The sequence below is a fragment of the Maylandia zebra genome, linkage group LG1 (assembly GCF_041146795.1).
Source record: "Maylandia zebra isolate NMK-2024a linkage group LG1, Mzebra_GT3a, whole genome shotgun sequence".
In the NCBI taxonomy this organism is placed as follows: Eukaryota; Metazoa; Chordata; class Actinopteri; order Cichliformes; family Cichlidae; genus Maylandia; species Maylandia zebra.
In genome coordinates this window covers 18,994,528-19,016,662 of record NC_135167.1, presented here as the reverse complement: position 1 = coordinate 19,016,662, position 22,135 = coordinate 18,994,528, and the positions used below count along the sequence as shown (strand labels likewise).

At 41.7% G+C, this 22,135-nt stretch overlaps 1 protein-coding gene across 3 annotated transcripts in view; it reads left to right on the top strand.

Moving 5' to 3' along the window:
* myo1ea (myosin IEa) overlaps positions 1-22,135 on the top strand; it is a 48,682-nt gene that overhangs the window by 23,151 nt on the left and 3,396 nt on the right. For 2 of the 3 annotated variants that reach the window (XM_004543092.6, XM_076882786.1), the window contains 21 exons: positions 381-512; positions 1,052-1,186; positions 1,465-1,597; positions 3,632-3,828; positions 3,926-4,006; positions 4,648-4,734; positions 4,843-4,926; positions 6,037-6,204; positions 7,160-7,245; positions 9,999-10,080; positions 10,281-10,387; positions 11,996-12,094; positions 12,245-12,389; positions 16,566-16,680; positions 16,764-16,933; positions 17,012-17,157; positions 19,929-20,075; positions 20,172-20,329; positions 20,638-20,727; positions 20,818-21,022; positions 21,906-21,941. In XM_004543092.6, coding sequence (XP_004543149.1) covers positions 381-512; positions 1,052-1,186; positions 1,465-1,597; positions 3,632-3,828; positions 3,926-4,006; positions 4,648-4,734; positions 4,843-4,926; positions 6,037-6,204; positions 7,160-7,245; positions 9,999-10,080; positions 10,281-10,387; positions 11,996-12,094; positions 12,245-12,389; positions 16,566-16,680; positions 16,764-16,933; positions 17,012-17,157; positions 19,929-20,075; positions 20,172-20,329; positions 20,638-20,727; positions 20,818-21,022; positions 21,906-21,941 — 2,603 coding nt within the window. The remainder of the gene's footprint in view (positions 1-380; positions 513-1,051; positions 1,187-1,464; positions 1,598-3,631; positions 3,829-3,925; positions 4,007-4,647; positions 4,735-4,842; positions 4,927-6,036; positions 6,205-7,159; positions 7,246-9,998; positions 10,081-10,280; positions 10,388-11,995; positions 12,095-12,244; positions 12,390-16,565; positions 16,681-16,763; positions 16,934-17,011; positions 17,158-19,928; positions 20,076-20,171; positions 20,330-20,637; positions 20,728-20,817; positions 21,023-21,905; positions 21,942-22,135) is intronic. The other variant, XM_012917028.4, reaches the window with a different exon arrangement.

Here is a 22,135-nt window from a genome sequence, read left to right as displayed (position 1 = left end):
CTTCACATAGAAAGTGCAACTCCCCCGAAATTTTTCAACCGAGTCTGTTAGTTAAATTCATAAAGAGCAGATGCCATAAAAGATATTCTTAGCTTCAAATTTAAAAGAGCAAAAATAGTTTGGCACTAATTGTGTAAGGTCACTACATTTGAAGTGCTTTCTTTGAATAATGAGACATTGCATACAGGCTAGTCTGGAGTTGAGAGTAAGACAAAAAGCTGGATCATATTTCTATTTAAGCTGACACACACACGCACGCACACACACACTGCTAGTAGCCTTAGAACAGCTAGGTGCCAGTATTTTCAGACCGTATACGCTGCCTTTTAAGCTTTATTACAGTTGGCTGCAATACAAAAAAAAATGCTTTGATCCATCAGGGGAAATACTTTGAGATCCAGTTCAGCTCCGGCGGTGAACCAGACGGCGGGAAAATCTCCAACTTCCTTCTGGAAAAGTCACGTGTTGTCATGAGGAATCCTGGAGAAAGGAGTTTCCATATATTCTACCAGGTGAGGCCTTTTTTCTTTTTTGTAATATGGAAAGGAACACATGTGACCTGAGAAAAGGGCCTGCGAGGTGATTTCAGGACAGTTTGGGTTAGAAAAGCAGTCTGTTTTTGTCGTGCATGGCCAGAGGTTCTCATTTTTCGATAGTACAGCTTTCTTTTTTTTCTTTTTTCTTTTTTTGAACTTTTATTGCCAAAAATAGCAAGGCAATTCACAGCAACAACATGATCTGAGACCAAATCTGCAGTATATAATGGTGAGGGTAATTCGAAAACTTAATTTAAAAGGAAAAACACACATATACATATACATACATACCTATACTTACATACCTAAACACAGATGTAACAGTGTTAAGGCTTTAGTGTCCTGTCAAGATATTTTATAATTTTTCTCAAAGGTTGGCCCTTTTTGTTGTAGTTGGGCTGTTATCCGTTCCAATGTATAGACATGTCTAGTTTTCAGAAGCCAGTACAGCTTTCTTTAAACTGTGCGTTATATATTTTGTACACACAGTTAGAGACTTAATTTCTGCTCAACAGTTGATAGAAGGAGCCACCTCGGAGCAGAAGAATAGCCTGGGAATCACAAGCCTGGATTACTACAGTTACCTCAATCAGTCTGGCTCCTACAAAGTGGACGACATCAACGACAAGAGCGACTTCCAGGAGACAATGGTACGGTCAGACTCTTTCTGTCTGCTTGGGAGTCAGTGGTGTTGTGTTTGTCTGTGAATCTCATACCAGTGTTCATGTGGCTCACAGTCTCTCAATAGCACTCCTCTCTTGTTTTCTTTTTTCCTTTTTTTTTTTTCAATGATCTCCTTCTGTTTTTGTTTACCAGCGAGACCACAACAGGAGTAATTAGAGAACATGAGCTAGGTACCGCAGGAGTGAGTAAACCCCCACTGTGGTCCTGATTTAGCATGCTATTTTTTCCCCTTTTACTTCCCCAGAAAGCCATGGATGTGATTGGCATTGCACCAGAGGACCGCTCCATGGTGCTTCAGATTGTAGCCGGAGTCCTGCACCTGGGAAATATCAGCTTCAAGGAATCGGGGAACTACGCTGCTGTGGAGAGCGAAGAGTGTAAGTGGTCTTGCACAATGAGCTGATCACCAGTCACTAAAGATTTCTGTCACCAAAAGGAAACAGAGCGCTAAGGCCTGAGTCTGAGTAGTGGTAAATCTTTGTTTTTTCGCTGGGTTCTTGTCCTGACCTGCCCTTCTCTGGTTTTGGAGGGTGTTTCTTTTTCACCACTTTTACTCCCTAAAGTTTTATTGTGTTAATGCAGGGCTGCAGCCAGCTGTCTGGGGTACTTCAGGCCATGCAAGATCACCAGAATATAAAATGCTATTATTGAAGGTCTGGACGTATTTCGTCAGAGACTAAAATTACTTGGAAAAATGCTTTTTTTTGTCTGTCCCCCTTCTCCCTTCCTCTTTTCTTTTTCTCCTCATGCTGCGTCTGTATGATGCAGGGGAGAGTGCAGTTGCCAGTCTACAAAGCGCTGGTTTGTTCAGGGCAGACGTAACAGCAACATTTCATAATCTAAGCCTTTCCTGCCCCTTTCCTGTGTGCTTTAACTGCAGTGTGCTGTTGTATTACTGCTCCTAATATAAAACTGCACACGCCACTTCAATATTAACTACTAAAACTAAAAGTATAAAGATGAAAGTAGGCAGACTGTAAATAGATGACGGACACTGCCACTGCCAAATCACCCAGCATTTGGTCCTTTTTTTTTTTCTGAGCTGTGCTAGTTTTAAAGACATGAGGGTATCATCTCTTTTCACCATTAATATGTTGACATTAATTCAGTTCAAAAATTAGTAATGCCTTTTTGGACTGAAGAACTCCATCCATCACTTCAATTCATTGTCACAGAAGTCTGTCCCAGCTGCCATGGGGCGAGAGGCAGGGTACACCCTGAACAGGTGGCCAGTCTCCCACAATGACTAAAAAACTCCCACGGCTCAAATTTAACATGCAAATATCCAAGAGTTGATATTGAGGAAATGAAGTGAGCTGTCACAGGACTGTTCATGTCTTACTGGAGTGAAGCTGCAAGCTTTGAAAACGTCTGCACTGACATCTACATTATGCACTGCTGCTTTGACTAACAAATCTGCAGGAAAACACAGAGTTACATTAGAGTTACATTGTTTCCAAAGTTCACAGAATGTGTCCACACCGCCAGCCGTCATATGCAGCCATTACCTTTATTACCAAACACAAAGGACGACTTTTCCTCACGGTTTAATCGGGCGTATGGTCAGTCACACCCTAACGTCTCAAAAGGGGGGGCTTCTAGAGTGGTCTGATGCATTCTCAGACGCAGCGAGTCTGCAGGCCTGAGAGCTATTTCCTTTTAGGGGAAGTGAGTCACTGTAATAAGGCAGGGAGGGGCTCTCAGGGGACAATATCAGCGCCAGGTCGGGGCTTGATCTGTGGTGTGTGCCACACTTTTTATTGAAGAGTTCAGTAGCAGCTATTTTTATATTTTACGCTACACTCAGCTGCAGTACGAAGCTCATGAAAAAGGCAGATTTATTTGAACCCTGGATTTCAGTGTTTTCTGTGCTAATGCAAAGGTTGCACCTTTCGAAGAGTCCAGTGCTGTGTATTGATTTGCATGCTGGTTTTCACAGAAGTGTCTCGTAGTTACTTCAGAGAAGGATCCAATCCTTACATGCTGCTTTTCTCAGCTCATCATAGCAGTGCAGTAGCAGAATATTATAACAAAAGACTGTCAAGCAAATACAGTGGTTATGATCATTTTCATTTAATCAGCTGCTTGTTTTCTTGATTAAGGATTAAAACTATAAAATGTCAGAAAACCTATCGTTAAAAAGACATGCTAATTGCTCTTTCCCTTTGATCTACATCCCAGTCTTTCCCCCAAACTATTCTCCATAACTCAAGAGATATTTAATTAAAGATTACAAACGACAAAAGCAAAATATAATCTCATCTTATTTTAGGAGCTGGAAAATAGTTTCAGCTCTGCAATGATAAATTCTTAAATAGCCAAATCATCATAGTCCTTATGAAATATATATTTGTATAGAATAACACCCATAAAGTCACAACTGCTTTCTTTTCCCTCCTTTCCTATAATAGTTTTAGCCTTTCCTGCATTTCTACTGGGGATTGACCACATCCGTCTGAAGGAGAAACTGACGAGTCGAAAGATGGACAGCAAGTGGGGAAGCGCGGTGGAGTCCATCGACGTGACGCTGAACGTGGAGCAGGCGTGTTACACGCGTGACGCCCTCTCCAAAGCCCTGCATTCACGTGTGTTTGACTTTCTGGTCGAGGTATGATTACATGCATACAGTGCTTTGCGAGAGTAAATGCAAAGTGCTGAAGCCGGTTATATTTTGGTAATAACAACTTTTAATCTTTTAATTTCAGTCCATCAACAAAGCCATGGTGAAGGATCATCAGGAGTTAAATGTTGGCGTGTTGGACATTTATGGATTTGAAATTTTCCAAGTAAGTGTTTTTTGGACATGTCTCAGGCTGACACATGGCTGCAGGAATGCAGCAATGTGAAAATGAGATTAACTGCTATTAGCAATGAGCATTTAAACAGATTTAACACAAAGGATGAGGATGAGGTTAATGTAAAAAGTATGTGGATTAGGTCCCATCTCCTAATTGAGGCAGCAGTCTTCAGCATGCTTTTTTAATCTGATTACGTCATTGTTTACTTTGTTTAATGAGACTGGACATTTGTGGTTTACAAACAGCTCTTTAGCCCTTTTATCGACGTTGCTATGGTGACCGTGACTCTATCTCTGATAGCTAAACGACATCTAATCTGATCCAGGTTTGGCTGTTTTTTCAGGTTAAAGAGTTTTTTGTATGCACAATATAAGAAAAGGTCAGCTGCATTCTGGTGACTGCAGGTTTTTAGAAAGGAAGCTGCAGACCTCTGTAGCCTAAAGTTCAGGCTGAAGGTCCATTGTATGTGCTGCGAAATGCACAATGCTCCCCTTCCTTTAACATCAGGCAGTCAGTACATCACTCCCCGTCCAAACAAAGCCCATTGAGCTTAGAGGATATCCGCACCCCACTGGACATGCAGCTCATTTAGGCTATACAGATTTTATTCACCCTGTTGTCTTCTTCAGAAAAATGGGTTCGAGCAGTTCTGCATCAACTTTGTGAATGAGAAGCTCCAGCAGATATTCATCGAGCTGACTCTAAAGGCGGAGCAGGTAATGTTCCTCCACACTCTTCTCTTCTTCCCCCCCCTCACTCTATTTTTGTTTTTTTCCACAGATGCTTTATTCTCTAATGCTGAACTTTTTTTCCATGTCTTGCAGGAGGAGTATGTGCAGGAGGGCATCAAGTGGACTCCTATAGAATACTTCAACAACAAGATTGTGTGCGATCTCATCGAGAGCAAAGTGAATAAACTCTGAATAGGACGTTTGTTGCTCATACACAATATACACATTTCTTTCTCTTTAATATAGAAAAAAAAAGCCTTTCATTTTCATTCACCACAAACATGACAGAAAATCTTCGTAGGACCTCAGTTATTTAAAAAAAATGCTGCCTATGTGATGGTGAATTTATTTTTGGGGGGGAGGTTGATTTAAATATCCACCCTCTAGGCTTTTATCATCAAGAAAGTAACAGATTACTTTGTAAAGTAAAATGGTATGGAGATTAGATCAAACCTTGGACCTGTATAGTAGAGGAGAAGAAAAATTAAATCGATCACTCTAAAAACACAATTGACATCAATGGACTCCTCCACAAACAGATATCTTTTTAGAGGCTAAAAAAATATAAACCACAATAAACCAGGGTGTGATCATTTGTTAATCTTGTTTACTAGTATTGTAAACTGAGTTGCCCAACTTACTGCCAAGTTTCTGCTCTGTTGCCATGACTCGCAGCTTAATGCCCTCAAACGCACCGACATGCCTCTTAATTTGATTTATATGTCCTACTGAGAGGTCTAATCCATGAAATCCACAACAAGGGTTTTAACACAAGGCTCCATCTGAGAGGAGCCGGGGATCTGCATCAGTGGCTGACAGTTTAGTTCTTTGGCTAATGTGCTGACAAATTTACGCGTGTCCTTTTAAAACTGCTCTCCGAGTCTGAGAGGCTGTTGCCGCGATCCGGTCTGAAGGCCGATGATCAGCCTCGGGCATAATGAAAAAAAAAATGGGAACAACCACTGTGAGAGTAGTCTTTAGGACATGCTGTTTTAAATGAGCTCTGCTGTTTTCATTTTAAAATGTGTAAAATGTCTTTTGTGTGTTTGATAAATACCAAGCCGTAGTAATTTGTTTCAGCCTTGAAATCGAGGCTTTGTGTGGTTTCCTATGTTCCACCGCTCAAATTTTTCGTGCCACTTGATTGAAATTGGTGCAGAGTCCTTTCAGATCTACATATAAGACCACAGTTGTGTATACATGTGCTGCAGATCAGACAGAAAAAGGTCAAAAAAAGATCTTCAAGCTATAACAGATCAAGAACCTAAAGTTTACCGTGATCCCCAGAATCCTCCTGGCATCATGAGCATCCTGGATGATGTTTGCGCCACCATGCATGCCGTGGGCGAGGGGGCCGACCAGACGATGCTGCAGAAGCTCCGAGTCCAGATCAACACCCATGAACACTTCAACAGCTGGAATCAGGGCTTCATCATCCACCACTATGCTGGCAAGGTCAGTTTCACTTTGATCTGTTTGTTTGCTTTCCCTGACAACTGGCTTCAAACGGCAGTCATCTGCATTTTGAGCGGGAAGCCATTCAGCTTTTTGCAGACATAAAACGGTAATGTACACCGCGACATAGTGTGTATATATACAGTCAAGCATCTCTGTGCACTTGTCTTCGTCCCTGACGTCAACTTTGAAAGAATATTTTCTGCATGTAGTCTCCGGCTGTAGGAGACCAACAAGTCCAACACCATAAAAAATGGCATTTTTTTAATGGAGTTGGAGCTGTTCCTCCGTGCTTGTATGATCTGTCATAAATACTAGTTATACGCAGCTGGTTCCTCCATCTGTGTCGTCATTTTGTCCTCAGAAGGTTTCCACTTCTAAAGTAGCTTTGTGCACCATCTCTGCCATTCTCCATTGTCTGTCTGTGGAGGAATTTACCTCCCCGTATTAAACCTGCTCATCGAGCCGAGCATTACAGCTCACTAGAAGTCTTCTTGTGGATTATTTTAGGTTTTCGGTGGTCTGAGTAGAGGTCGCCTCGTGTCATTCTCCAGATGTGTGGTGGCCTCAGCCTGGCACACATGCCGTAAGCTTAATGAGCCGTGCCATTAAGGCTCGAGAGGCTCCCATGCCTGTGCTCAGAACATTCCTCCCGTCTCAGCCTACATTACAGGAGAAATAATGGAGTTTAATTTACACACTTAAACCACTGCTGGGTTTATAAGGATGCTAATCCTGGAACGTGTAAAGCTCGGACCCTGAAACCCTTCATGTTTTGTTTTTGTTTCTCTCCCATAAACTTCAGGGCATTTATTTAGGCCACAATATGAGTTACACTTTTTTATTTTCACACAGGGGTCATCTTCCATTTTGCTCAAGGTTTCATAGAGTTCAGTTTTCTCCTCTTTTGATAAAGATGACTCCTGAGAAATCCTTCTGTGTGTCTCTCCTCCAGGTGTCCTACGACGCGGAAGGTTTCTGTGAGAGGAACCGAGACGTCCTCTTTACCGACCTCATCGAGTTGATGCAGAGCAGTGAAATGTAAGTAAATCCTTTTTGCACATTGCACCGACATGTGGCGAGCATTTCTACGGCGCTCGCTTAAAGGGAGTCGTCTTTGTGATCATATGTTTATAATTGAAACCAGCTGAATAAGAGCTTCAGACGTAGCAGTGCATCTGGAAACTGGTGGGATGTAGCAAAAGTGTGCAGGGTGGGGTTATGCCGTGCCCTCTACCCTCAATCGCATCTGCTTGCTGTCCCATAATGCGGTTTTCGGGGTCTACTCAATCTGCCCTTGCAAGTGCAGGTTGTTTGTGGGGTTGTGTCTGTTCCCCCTGTGTTATGCTTTCTTGGGCTTTTTTTGTGTGTGTCGAAGTGGCCATCTGTGTAAACAGCCTGTGTTGTCTGCGCAACCCCTGCAGGTCTCCTTGTAAGGCGCGAAAGGAGGTTATACCAAAATCCCTTTAGGACACATGCTAGAAGATGCGTTGATGCATTTGACACGACATGCAAAGATAAAGAGTCGTACACAGTCACACAATGAGGCGGAAGGAAGCACACCCATTCCTCCAAGCAGCAGGTCCAAACGGAGAAGAAAGGACTGACCAGTATTGTCAGCTGGACAGTATTAGAAGTCTTTGAATCTATTTGTACTGTTGATCCTTTCTTCTGTGTCCAAGCACGGAGTCAGAAGTTTAAAATCAAACAAATCCCAATGTGGGGGAAAACCAGAAAGGGTGTGGGATTTACACCAACATGAAACAGCATTTTGAAATCATACACTAATCAAATGTTAGCCAGAAGTGTGCGTCAATTTAAGATCGAGTTTTACCTGCATCATAGTATCTAAACAAGCCTTTGAAAAAGCTCATTAAATAAATTGGAACTTGACAACATAATAAAAAAACAAGACATCAGCAGTAAGTTAAATAAACGACATTATTAACTAGGCAGGGCTTTAAAAAGGAGTGAGGAGGAAATATAAATTATTATCTTATGATTTTCATAAGGGACCATAAATGACAATGACTTCCCGAAGCTAAAACACGCACACTGTTCCTTTATTGTTACTCCACCGTGTGTGTGTGTGTGTGTGTGTGTGTGTGCATAGTTTAAATGGTGCTCAACAAAGTAAAAAGGTACTTTGGAAATGTTTGAATCTTGACGGTCGCATGTCTCAAGCTGAGAAGAACCTGAAGATGTGGAAAGTTCACAAATATCTGCCACATTCTGACCAGCAGCAAGAAATCCTGGTGGCTTCACAGCGCAGACATTTACGTAACCACCTAACGAGTGAAGGAACTCTGGTTTGATCCCAGGAGGAGAGACAAGTTCCTCTGGGATTGTGTCAGGAAGAGTATCCAGTTTTTAAAAAATAAAATAAAATAAAATACAAATAAATACATTTAAATTAAATAACATTTTTAATTAAATAGATATATGGATACGAACATGTGGAGCTACATGCTTCAACTACCCCTTGTACACATCCTGGTGTTGTGATGCATTTAAAGTTAATGCTGAACCTCGATCAGGACCATATACTGTATATTAAAGATGGATGTAGTCACTGTGATGTCACTCATCAGCTTGTCAAGCCGTGTTTTGAAGTTTCGACCTATTGTAGGATTTCAGGTGTTGCTATGGTTGTTTTTAGAGCCAGAAGTAATTATATTTTACACTACAAGGTGAAGTGCTGAATGTTATGAAGCCCTGTTAGCAGCTGTGACCACAGTCTGCACACACACAGATTAGTGCTAAGTAACAAATTCTAAAAATAAAATGCTACGATTTCATTTCACCAACAATTAGAGGCACAAACTGTACTTCTTGGAGAGTCTTTTAGTACAAACATCACATCAAGTCATAAAATTTATTTTAAAAAATTGTTTAAAGCAGCTATAAATACCAAAAATGTTTGCATCATTTTAACATGGAAGTTTATGGAGACTCAGTTTTTACACTTCCATGCTGGCTTCATTTCTCATGCTGTGGGGTTTCCACCTGAAATCCAAATTATTTGTTATACTGGTGAAGCAGCACAAGTTTACAGTGTCTAAATCCTGTGTTTATGTATATATATTTGGGAGAATGTAAGCAATGTATGAATTCACTTTGAAATATATGAATTTAAAAACAAAGGTAGTTTCTTTAACAATGTCACTCTGTATCTACTACCTAAATCTCTACCGTGAAGTGAAAAACTAGCTTTAGCAGCCCTTTCCCTCATGAGTCATTTCACACTGTCAACAAGCAGCACTTCACTGAAAAATCCCCCTTTAGTTACAGAAAGACGGGAGAAAAAAATACTGGAAGAAGTGGGATTGATACACTGTCTTATTTTAATGTTCTTCTCTGTTTCTCCTTTTCCAGACCCAGTATCAGTCAAAAGAAATTATTTATTTTATTCTTTGAAGGAATTCCTCAAGTAAAACTATTCACTCGGCCTCTACAGAAGAGGCCTTGTGGGGATTTGCTGCAGAGAAAGCTGTTTGTACAAATACAGCACAGTGTGGACACACACTCACGTTTTTGTTTTTTCTTTGCTTTCCCAGCCACCCCCAGCTCAAACTTACTAAATGGTTCAGGAATTTAAATCAGTGACCTTCATCAAGGGTCCTCGGTTCTTTAATCATTAACTACGTTTTTTGTTTGTTTTGTTTTTTTCACTGTCTGGAAGCCTTGGTGTGATTTTTAGCCCTAAAGCTGTTTGTTTTTGTTGATATGAGAATAATAAGAGCTTTTTTCTTTTCTTTTTTTGACCTAATCTCTCACTTTCTGTCCTCCAACAGTAGCTTCATCAGAGCACTATTTCCGGAAAACCTCAATGCTGACAAGAAGGGTCGACCCACAACTGCAGGCAGCAAAATAAAGGTGTGTGAGTGCAGCTGTGCCTTCTGTTTATCAGGGTCACTGTGGAAAAGACCTTTGCTGAGATAATGTGCGTGTTTGCTGTTCAGTGGGATGTCCTTCAGCGTTCCCAGTCAGCAAAGAGCCAGTAATTTAGTCACAGACGCGCCAGCCTCATCATTATCTTTCCTTTTTTTGATGTTTGCTCTAATTCCATCCTTCAGAAACAAGCCAACGATCTGGTGAGCACACTGATGAAATGCACGCCGCACTACATCCGCTGCATCAAACCAAATGAGACCAAGAAGCCCAGAGACTGGGAGGAAAGTCGGTGAGTGACTGAATCACTAGCACCCACTCCTTGTTGTCCTGAAAAGTTAAAGATTAAGACACATTCATTAGACGGCTTACAGAGCCAAAACATGAGGGCAGCACTCGAGTGTACACGACCGATCCTGAGGGCGGTCTGAGCAGGAGCAGCCAATCAGTGGCAAGTTTTATGATAACCATGAAAAAGTGATGTTTACAAGAACATGTATGAACCCAAATAAAAATAGCTTGTTGGAAAAAACTAAGTATACCCTTAGTATACCCTAAGATAATCGAATGCACTCGATTAACTGATCATCAGCAAGTGTGAGCGCTTCTATAAAAGCAGTTTTGCCATTTTGTTGGTGAAAATGAAAGTACAATTAGAAAAAGACTGAACAAGTATGAAAAACCTCATCTCGCTAAACAGACCCATGACAGCATGTCCTGTGGACACCAAAATATGCTATTAATATTTCTATGAAACACTTGAAGTTGATCTAAAATGCTCATTTCCTCTAAAATTTCCTCTAAAAAACCTTTTTTTTTTTAGTCCTGCAGAGTTAAGAGTGGAAAAAACTGTCTAAAACTGAGCCTTTAAAGCAGTCTGACCTCATATTTGAGTTGTGCTCATATCAGATACAACCATAGTGCTGTATTATTATATCAGGGGAAAAAAGTAAAAGCATAATAGGTCCACCTCAAGCTGTCTTGTAGAAAACACAATAGAAAATTAACAAATAGATTTAAAAATAAGATGAAATAACAGAAAACTGACTAAAATACGAAGCGAAGACCATTAAAAATGGAGCACGAACACATTATCAAGGACAAAAAAACAGATTAATGACATTTATAACCACAATGAAAGAAATAAAGCACAGAAAGTGATACATTAAAAACAAAAGTCTGGGTTTTGTGTTTGTTAAAACTGATCCACAGTCCTATCAAATGTTTAAATCTAATAGAAAACTACCCTGTTTGCAATATGCACCATCACCAAAATGCTGTGTTACGTTATTTATGGCTAATTTTATTACATTTTTCTCTTATTTAAGTATGTATTATAGCACATGAGATCGTTATCCAATTTCTTTTTCTATCTTCACTAAATTTCTTTGCGCTTTTGTCTTTTTGGGGTCTTTTTGTCCCTCTGAAGACATGTGAGACATGTTTCAGGCATTCCCCGTTCTTTATCCCTTTGTTTCAGTTTCCTACACTTTTGTCCCTGTGCTCAGGTTTTGGGTACTACATGTTCACATACAGTCTGATGGTGTATTGTTCGGAGCCTACCGCCTTCCTGTTGTGAGGGTGGATCGTTAATTAGCACCGGAACCGCTGTTTTCACAGGAAGTTTGACTACTTTGTTTGAGGAAAAAGTTAGGAAAGCAACTCATTTGCATACAATAACCTCCGATTATCCCTTCCTCTAGTATGAGTGGAAGCTTCACGTGATATGAAAAGACTTATAGTTGATTCCTTAGAGGTTAGAGAAAAAGGAATCGGCTGTTATTGATTAGTGTTTGTACACATCACTAAATGATGTGTACAAACACAAAAGTATGAAAAATGAACAAGTTTCATCAATTTGTGGTTTATCTGATACTGAATGAGGTTTTTCTGTCTTTAGGGTGAAGCACCAGGTGGAGTATCTGGGTCTGAAGGAAAACATCAGAGTGAGGCGTGCTGGCTACGCCTACCGCAGGGTCTTCAGGAAGTTCCTCAACAGGTATCAAGCTTTTTCTTTTTCGCCGTGGTTCAAGGTGCACTGTCTGACTAGGCTATGAAAGATACGTTTCATTCTCTCTACTGCTTGTGTCCTGTGCTTCAAACCGAAGTCACACAACTTCTGCTGCTTATCGCCACTCAACTTCGACAGGTACGCCATCCTGACCAAAGAATCCTGGCCAACATGGCGGGGAGACGAGAAACAAGGCGTCCTTCATCTCTTACGGTCTGTCAACATGGACCAGGATCAGTTCCAGCTCGGCCGCACCAAGATCTTCATCAAAGCCCCCGAGTCGGTACGTTTCACCGCTGCGTCTCTTTCGGACTGTCGCATCTTCTCTTTGTGCGTTTGTCCATTTATAATGCAGGGTCTCTTTCAGGAAGCTTTCCAGGAGTGTAAAGCACAAAGTAAAAACTACAGATAGTTTGTAGCAGCTCACATCTCTTGTCAGAGCGTCATCAGCAGGCTGCAAAAAGCCTCAAGTCATCAGTTTTTGCACTGAACACCATAAAAGGACATCAGAGCCCCAAATCACGCTCTAACCCTCGTCACAGGGGAGGAGACTGAACCCGACCCTTGCACCACGTCAGCACTGAGTCACCGCCGCTCTGAAATGAAAACACGAGCGCAGGCTGTGGTTGCAGAGTTTGGGGTGACATCGTAAAGGCTCCTATTTTTTCCACCCAAACTTCTTTTTTTTCCCCCTCACGATTCTTATGAAAGCAGCACTTGTGTGCAGCCCTGCGCTTTCACTCATTAACATTTGTACACGTCACACAAGGGTAAGCATGCACGCCCACAGATGTATGTTTAGTAGCTTTAAACACAGACATCTTAGTCTCGATTCAGGCCTTACAGCGGATCCTGAATGCCTTTACTTATTTACTGCAACCGCTCACTGCCAGGAGCCCCCATCCCCCCACGCCACCACACTGAGAGCCACTGAGGTGTGTTTATGAAGCGCAAATATCACATGGGGCGGACCGCTGAAATGAGTTGCCAGGCTTCTCAAAACAAGTCTCTGTGCATGATAAGACACTGACACCAGCTAATGAGCTGCGTGACTGAAGCGTTTTTCTGTCGGCTGTAATAAGTAAAGTTTGTTTGACGCCAGGCCAGATGTTGGAGGAGTTTCAGCCCCTCTGTGATGACGGATTTGCTCGTGGCTTACTGTCCATCAGAGGTCCTTTGTAAGCAGAGCTGAGTGACTATGACAGACAGCTCACCTAAAGAGTTATTAAAAAAACTTTTTTATACAGCACTCACAGCTGTTCTTCTGTTTCCTGCTTCATAATAGTGTTTAATCATCAAAGCCACTGAAAGTGTCCTAAACCCCTTACATACAAATGTTGGGCCACAAACTTGGGCTAATTTTCAAACCACACATTAGAAAAGTTGTGTAGTCTTCCAAATAAGATCCATCTCAGATTCCTGCTGCTTTTTTGGCAGATGGCATCACATCACCCCACTCCTAGCTTCACCCTTTTAAATTGACTTTTAAGGTTTTTCTGATTGCGTTTAAAGCACATTGTGGTTTAGCACAAGTAACATAGCAGGTATGTTGAGCCCATATGAGCCATTTTGCAGCCTGAGATCATCGTGTGTTGTCCTCCTGGCTGTTTCAAAATCGAGGCGTTGAGCTGAAGGGTAAAAAGCTTTTTGCCATTAGGCCCCCTTCAGCTTTGGAATAACCTGTGACTTCTTTCTTTTTGTAATGTCCTCTCTCTGTCTTCTCTTTCTTCTATCATCTGTCATCATGGTGGATTTGATGATACTTTCTGCATTAATAATTCTATAATTTGACAAGATCTCCAACACCACTGGCTGAAATGCAGCCCCGAACCATGAAAGAGCCTCCATCGCGTTTTAGAGACACTCACTGTTGTACCTCTTCTGCATATATTGATGATGATTTGCACCTTTATATAAGAATGATTTGGGTTTTTGTTTTTATGTTTTTCACTAATTCTTTCAATCTCAGCTTGTCCAGTTTCCTCAGATTTTATAACACTGACTGCTGAGATATGCCAGGTTTTTAGCTAACAGCTCTTTAGGAACCAAAGATACTTTTTTTTTTTGTGTCAAACTGTTTTAATCGCTGGGTTTACTGTAGATTCAACTAAAGAAATGGGAGCAGATTGTGTTTTTGTGACAGGCTGATAGAAACAAAGTGCCTAAAGATACGACTTAAAATTGTTTTTTTTTCCTAAGTTCTCTGTTATTTGTAGACACAGCACTGGTTCATCCGCAAACCTCTGTGCTTTTTTAGCCTTGACTGACTCAAAGGTCAGTGTTTAGTGTTAAAAATATTTCTTTGAAAATGGTCAGGGTAAAGACTGGAATGAAAATGAGTGAAAAAGCAGGTAATGTACAAAGAAAAACTCTAAAAGACCTTTAGAAAGCCTGGGGAAGGGTCACTTAAGCCCACTTAGTAACAAAATATCAACAAATGAGAGGTAGCTCAAGATTTTTGCTCGGTACTGTTTATCTGGTACTTTCTACTGTTATAATCCATTCCCTAGTATTTGTATAGGGCCTTTACAAATTCAAATTCATCCATCCATCCATCCATCCATCCATTCGCTTATCCTTTTCGGGGTCGCGGGGGGCGCTGGAGCCTATCCCAGCTGTCATAGGGCGAGAGGCGGGGTACACCCTGGACAGGTCGCCAGTCTGTCGCAGGGCTAACACACAGGGACAGACAACCATTCACACTCACATTCACTCGCACATTCACACCTAGTGGCAATTTGGATTATCCAATTAATCTATCCCCACAAGTTGCATGTCTTTGGACGGTGGGAGGAAGCCAGAGTACCCGGAGAGAACCCACGCAAACACGGGGAGAACATGCAAACTCCACACAGAAAGACCCCGGCCTGATGGTGGAATTGAACTCAGGACCTTCTTGCTGTGCGGCAACAGTGCTAACCACCGTGCCACCGTGCTGCCTAAAATTCAAATTCAAATTCAAATTTTATTTGTCACGTACACAGTCATACACAGTACGATATGTAGTGAAATGCTTGGACAACTGCTCGTGACCTAAAGAAAACAAAAAAGGAAAAGGCTATGAATAAGATAGGAAATAAATATGAAAAATTAAAAAAATTATGAAAAATTAAAGTAAGTGAGTACACGTGTAATTAATTAACCATACTCTAAATATATTTATTTATTTATTTATAGTAAATACAGTTGTTTGTTTCAGCACTGCTTCGATTTGAAGAGTCAGCCAGATGTTTGTGTAATAAAGACATTAGGAAGTTTGCCACCATTTCCTTCTCGCTTCCACTAATATTAACCAAAACACCACCTGCTGTTTGCTCCTGGTGTTGTCAGCCGGGAAGTGCAATCACTCTCACAGCCTCTGTGATTTTGTGGTGTCACTGTTTCTGTGACTCAGTGTATTTTTCTGCTTGCAGCCTTTCTGGGTGAAGTTTGATCTGCTGTGTTGTGTTTCGGTCTTGCTTGCGGTTTGTTCCTGTGGCCGGCTCTGTCGATGCCAAGCCTATTGCAGCACCGGGCAGGATGTTTAGTCTGGCAGGGAGAGGGCAGAGAGTGTGATTGCGTGTCCCGACGCCCATCGGGAAATGACATATCCCGGTGACAAGATGAGTCTGCTCATAAGTGCTAGCAAGGACCACAAACACTTGTAATTTTAAGGATTATTGTAATTAAATTCTAAGTTTTTCTACTTTAAAGGGTAAGTGTTAATGTCTTTGAGTCCATCTCGAAGCAAAGATCAGAATCCTGTTCACACTGGATTCAACTGCCAAACAATTTCATTACAACAATCCAAACAAGCTGTGGCTGTTTGTCGTCTGCCAAAAAATGACTGCTGCTATTTAAACAGGTGCAAATGACTTGTTGGCCTATAATCCATCAAATATATCTCTCATGAATGATATCCAGCCATTTAGAGCCAGAAAACGTCCTGTCATAAGGTTAAAGCTGAAATCTGTTTGTTCTGGCAAAGTGACTTTTATATATCCTTTATTTAGCTGGGTAAAATGTGTCGTTGGCATTAAAAATGTATTTTTCTGGAGAGATTTGACCAAGAGGGCAGCAAAAATTGCAAGAAACATAACATAATAGTTCTATACAGATATTTTAAACAACAAACAAACAGGACTGGATCGTCATAAAGATGCTGGCAAAACAGGTGATTTCATAAATCCTGTTGACTATTTACCAATATAAGCAAATATATCACACATGAAAAACACACAGGAACATTGGAAATCACTTTTTGGCATGACACGGGTCTTGTTGTCAGACACCAGCACTTCACTTCTGCACTGTAATAAAAATGACGAGCCGACAGCTCGGTTTGTCTATTTAACTGTACTCAGGTATGTTCTGTATGCATTCCTCCCACTGAGTTCATGTAGGTGTGTCTGTGTTTGGGTTTGTGCAGTGAGCTGAACTCGGCATGTGTCATCCTGAGTCTCGCTCTTTGTCTTTACAGCTGTTTCTGCTGGAAGAGACGAGGGAGCGCAAGTTTGACGGCTACGCCCGGACCATCCAGAAAGCCTGGAGGAAATATGTGGCCCGCAAGAAGTATGTTCAGATGAGGGAAGAAGGTGAGTGAGGGAGCGACTTACTGCCGGAAGTATCTACCTGCCTGGCGCTCCCGCTCTTATCCTCTTTGTCTGGGTTCATTCAGCTTCCGATCTGCTGCTGAACCGAAAAGAGAGGCGGCGACACAGCCTCAACAGAAACTTCGTAGGTGACTACCTCGGTATGGATGACCGGCCTGAGCTCCGGCAGTTTCTTGGAAAGAGAGAAAAGATCGATTTTGCGGACAAAGTCACAAAATACGACCGTCGCTTCAAGGTTGGTTCGATTAAATTTTCAGTCTGGTTTTCCAACAACTGGCAAAATAGTAACATTGTGTTTTCCTTCTTCAAATAGGCAATTAAGAGAGATTTGATCCTGACACCAAAATCTGTGTACCTGATTGGAAGAGAGAAGGTGAAACAGGGGCCAGAGAAAGGGCAGGTGACAGAGGTGCTGAAGAGGCGGATCGATGTGGACAAGATCTTAGCGGTGTCTCTGAGGTGCAAAATGCTTCCTTCACATCTGAGTAACATCATTCAAAAGAAATTATAGTATTGCCTTTTCCAGGTCCAGAGAGCTTACAACTTCTAACTCCTCCACAAAACTCAGAGAGAAAGGTTTTCTCCTGAGAGAATGATGCTAGAGCAGATATTTCCAAACTTCAGGCCAACACGGCACAAAGATGAAACCTTTAGTCCAGTCTTTCATTATCAGTCAGGCAGAAAGTTCAATATTATTTTTATGTTTTCGTAAATTCAATCAGCAGGCTTTCTTCTGCCACCCGACGGGCACGGCTCCGCTAATGACGAGACCAAAGACGAGTTCATGATCTGCAACCCTGAACTGGTGAAGGGGTTAAGAAAATGGATGTGTTATCATTTTATTCGGCTTCTTACCTAACACATTTCCACATGGTTAAGTGGCAAATTTAAGCCTTTACAATTGTATATTCCAGTCTATCTTTCAATTTAAAATAGCAGCAAACTTAATTTCTTTAGTATTTTTATTTTTACTCACATTAAGGAGAATATTGGTGCCATCCTGGATTCATTTCCACTGTCTGGGTCGACTTTGCATGTTCTTCCCATGTCTGTGTGGGTACTTTGCCTTTTCCTACAGTCCAAAGACATGCAGTTAGTGGCATTAAGCTAACTGGTGATTCTAAATTGCCCATAGGTGCGACTAGTTATCTGCCTCTCTGTGTGTTAGCTGTGTGACAGACTGGTGACTTGTCCGGGGTCTACTTCGCCCTATAGCAGCTAGGAGTGGATAAGTGGAAGAAAGTGGATGAAGGGGTACTTTATTTTCCATCACATAACTTTAATGCAGGTTTATTGTAGCTCAAAGCAGGAACAGAAGTCATTATACTGTCTAATAATTAATAGAATTAATAACATGTGCCACACAAATGGCATCCATAAAAACAAATTTGGAGCTTATTCTGTTTACATAAGTCAACTCTAACTGCTACGTCCTGCTGCTACACCACATCCTGCTCTCTAGAAAATCTACCTACAGCAGCATTTTTATTTTGGTGTATTTCAGAATTTACACTGCACAGCCACAAGAAAAGCCACACACTTCATTCGACCCCGTTTAGCTTTGATCACAGCGCGCGATCGCCGTGGCATCGTTTCAGTGTCGCAACAATTATTTCCATCTATAGTTGCATTCTTTTTTTTCGAAGATCTTGCACTGATGATGCTGATGAGAGTCCGACTGCTGCGTAAAGTCGTCTCCATCGTATCCCAAAGGTTCTCAAAGAGGTCGAGAACTCCGGACTCTGGTTATTGAGTGTATTCAGATAGTCAGCTGAACTCATGTCTTTTTGAGCACATGATGTTGCCTAACCTAGACCTGACCAGCTGAAGTAATTCCAGATCATAACCCTGCACCCACACGCTTGCACTTCATCCGCCTTTCTTCTCGTGCCGATCACTCCTGGATCACAGTCGGTCTCATCAGAGCACATTTCCATTGCTTCAGACTCTAATCTTTATGCTCCCTGGCAAATTGAAACTGATAAGTGTGTTTTTATTAAGGCTACACAGCTGTTCTCTTCTTGCTATATTTGTGGAAATGCTCCAACCTTCACTTTTAAACATAGCTGTGAGTTCTACTGTAGATTTTATATATTTTTAATTATGTGATTTCTCTCCGATCTCGATTATTCAGGATTTTTTTCCCCCCCCCCGACCACATTTATCAGAGATGATGGTTCCCTACTACCCGTCCAGGACTCAGTTTTCGTAGTTTCGCCAATCACCTTAGTAGTTTTCTTTCCTCATTACAGGCCAGCAATTTGACTCCAATGAAACAGCTTTTTTCACGCTTATGAGACTTTAGGATTAAGTAACCTTTTCCCAGCCGAAACATATCAATCGCTGCATCAATCCCTCCAGGTGGTGAAGCTTTTTTTTCCAGTGTAATTTTTCTGCTACTTTAATCAGAAGTAAAGTGCACGCTAATATTGTTGATTTTCAAACTTCAGCCCCTGCTCTGCACTCCTCTCCGTTATCTCAAAGCTGATGTTCTGAATCACACGTTTCTATGAGCAGAGGTACATACCAGCAGATATTTGACTGTTTCCAAAACAAGACAACATCTGATTCTGTGGACACTGCACTGCAGAAAGCCATGAATCCACTTCAAAGTCACAGTCTGGATTTGTAATCAAAGAAGTTCCCATGTTGCTGTAAATGTCACACAAGGGACGCGGAAAACATGTGGAGTATATTTAAGCTGCTTGTATATGTTAGTGTTTTCAGGTCTGACTGAAACCAGTTTAGTCCACATCTCCAAAACGTTGCTAAATTACTCAAAAATGCTATAGTGGGGAAAGAACGTTGATCAGTTTATTGTGAAAGTGCGGGGGAAAAAGGAGCTGAGAGACTTATCGTAGCTTTGTTGTTCATGGGAACGCAGCATAGCTCGTTTCAGAGGTGGAGCTGCTGGAGTAACATGTGGCTTTTGAGTCAGCGGGGTAATACAGACCAGGTGGTGCAATGAGCGAAAGCAGGAGTTGTAAAAAGCTCATCAGAGAAAAACCCGACTTCTCTGGGAGGAACAAAGTATCCTTGTGCGGGTTACGGGCTCAAGCTGTCGTCCCTCCTCAGATGTGAGCCGCTTTGTGAGGCTCTTGATGCAAATGTGAAAGCTGATTCTGACTCGTGATCTTGGCTTCTGTCAAAGTTTCACAGAAAACGGAAAAACGGGGAGATTTGATCTGTTATAACACTTAAAGTTTCCCTTGCTTTGTTCGTCCTTTCAGCACAATGCAGGACGACGTCTTGATACTGCACGAGCAGGAGTACGACAGCCTGCTGGAGTGCATTTTTAAGACCGAGTTCATCAGCTTGCTTGCTCAAAGGTTTGAGGAGAAAACCCAGAGGAAGCTACCGCTTAAGTTCAGTAACACGTAAGTAAACACTTCAATAGTAAACATAGAAGCCAAAAGGACAAACAAGACAAAAACAAAGTCCGATGATATAAAAATGTCTGTCGTGTTTCTCAGACTGGAGATGAAGTTGAAGAAGGAGAACTGGGGCTTCTTGAGTGGCGGCGGCTCCAGGCAGGTCACATTTGTCCAAGGTCAGGGAGACATGCCTGTCCTGAAGCCTTCGAGCAAATCTCTGCAGGTCAGCATCGGACCCGGGCTTCCCAAGAATACACGTGAGTATGAACGAACCTGTGGAAAGGTTACCTGCTCTCACAGTGAGCCGTAATCCACCAAATGCTGCGTTTCCTTCTTTGAGAGGTTGTTTGTTTGTGGAGCCATTTCATGCCTTTTTGTGTTACTGAGAAAGAAGTTGTCCCTCCAATTATTGTTAGATCCAAATCCACTGTGGTTGTGAGCAGAGGCAAAACTGCAAAAATGATCTTTTTATCCAACAAATTATGGATCCAACTGTGTTTTAGTTTTGTTTATCTAAATTACAAAGCTGCTGGTTAGTTAATATCTGAATATCTCTCCCCTTTAGGCCCAACCAGGAAGAGCTTCACTCAGAGTCGCTCAAACATGTCCAGAAGCCACCAGCACACCCCATCACGAGCTGCACCGGGACCTCCAGGTACAGCGTCCGAGCAGCTCGCTGGTCACCTGTCCCGAGTGAATCATCTCTCTCACAGCTCACATGACAACAAAGCTTTTCTTTCTGCAGTTTCACACCAGAACGGTGGCATAAAAAACACCAACCATGTCACCAATCAGAGAAATTCACAGCATCACAGCAAGAGGCATCCATCGTCCCACAACTCAGCGCACCCGGTCCTGCCCAGCAACATCAACCAGGTGAAGGAGCGAGGCGGCAGTCGCCAGCAGCCGAACTTAGACTGTCTGAGAGTCCCCGATCAAGGAGCAGCAGGGTGAGAAACCGGCACACACTGTAGCCAAACAGTCCAGGCAGGAACAGACAGACTAACTCACCCACACAAAACAAGGACTTTCCCATCACCGCTTCAAGCTTTTAATTAGTTTAAATTGTGCCTGAACTCCTCATACTGCTGTAAGTTACACCTGTTCTTTAGCGTCTACACTTTGCTTGGTTAATGTTGTCGTCTCCCAGCTTTGAAATAAAAATGTCACAGCTGATTTGTACGTTGAAAGAGTCACCAGCAAGTCAGCAGTCAAGCAAAGCTAGCTTTTATCTCTGACACCTGTTGGCTGAATCTTAATTGTATGACTAACGTGATGTTTCACAGAGCTCAGCTGAAAGAAATCAGCAGTTTATCAACTCATCTTTTTGATTTTCAGCTAAAAACAAATGTCGCTCGTTGTCCTTAAACTTAATGTGACACAGCACTGTTTTAGCTCAGCTTTGAAATCCCATTTGATGAGAATTTACACTTGCACCTTAAACTATGTGGATCTTTTAGTCCCAGGAACTTTTCTCAAAGAATTTAAAGGTTCCTTCTGACTCTTTCTTGCTCTTTGTTGGTTTAAAACCCTAAGTTCCTCAAAAGGTTCCTGTTTCCCGGATAAACTCATGTGGTGGAAAAGTCCTTTTTTTTTCTATTGATTCTGTGTTAATAAACGTATGAAGTCATGTAATTATTTGGCGTTGTGTAACGTACAGTTTTCCTGTGTTTAGATGTCCAATGTCCAAACCCAGTTTCATAAAATAAGACAGTAGTCAGGCTCGTGTCACGAACACAGTTATAAACGTCGTATTAAAATGACTATAGACACTCTCACACATAGCTGTGTTTCTGTATTTTGACATAATTTGGATAATTTATTCTTTTGTAGTCCTGGAGGCAGACCGCCCACTTCAAACGGAGGAATGTGAGTTGGAGTGTTTGCAGTGTTTTGACTGGTGTTTCATGAGTGCAAAAGTTTGCAGCAGCAGGAAATGCTCATGCATATTCTCTTGTATGATTAAAATTCGACTTCCTGTCGTAGTATGCAACTAAGATTTTATTTTATTTTTATTTCCTGCTCCTGCTGCTGCTCTGTTTCAATCAAGTGGGAATTCTTTC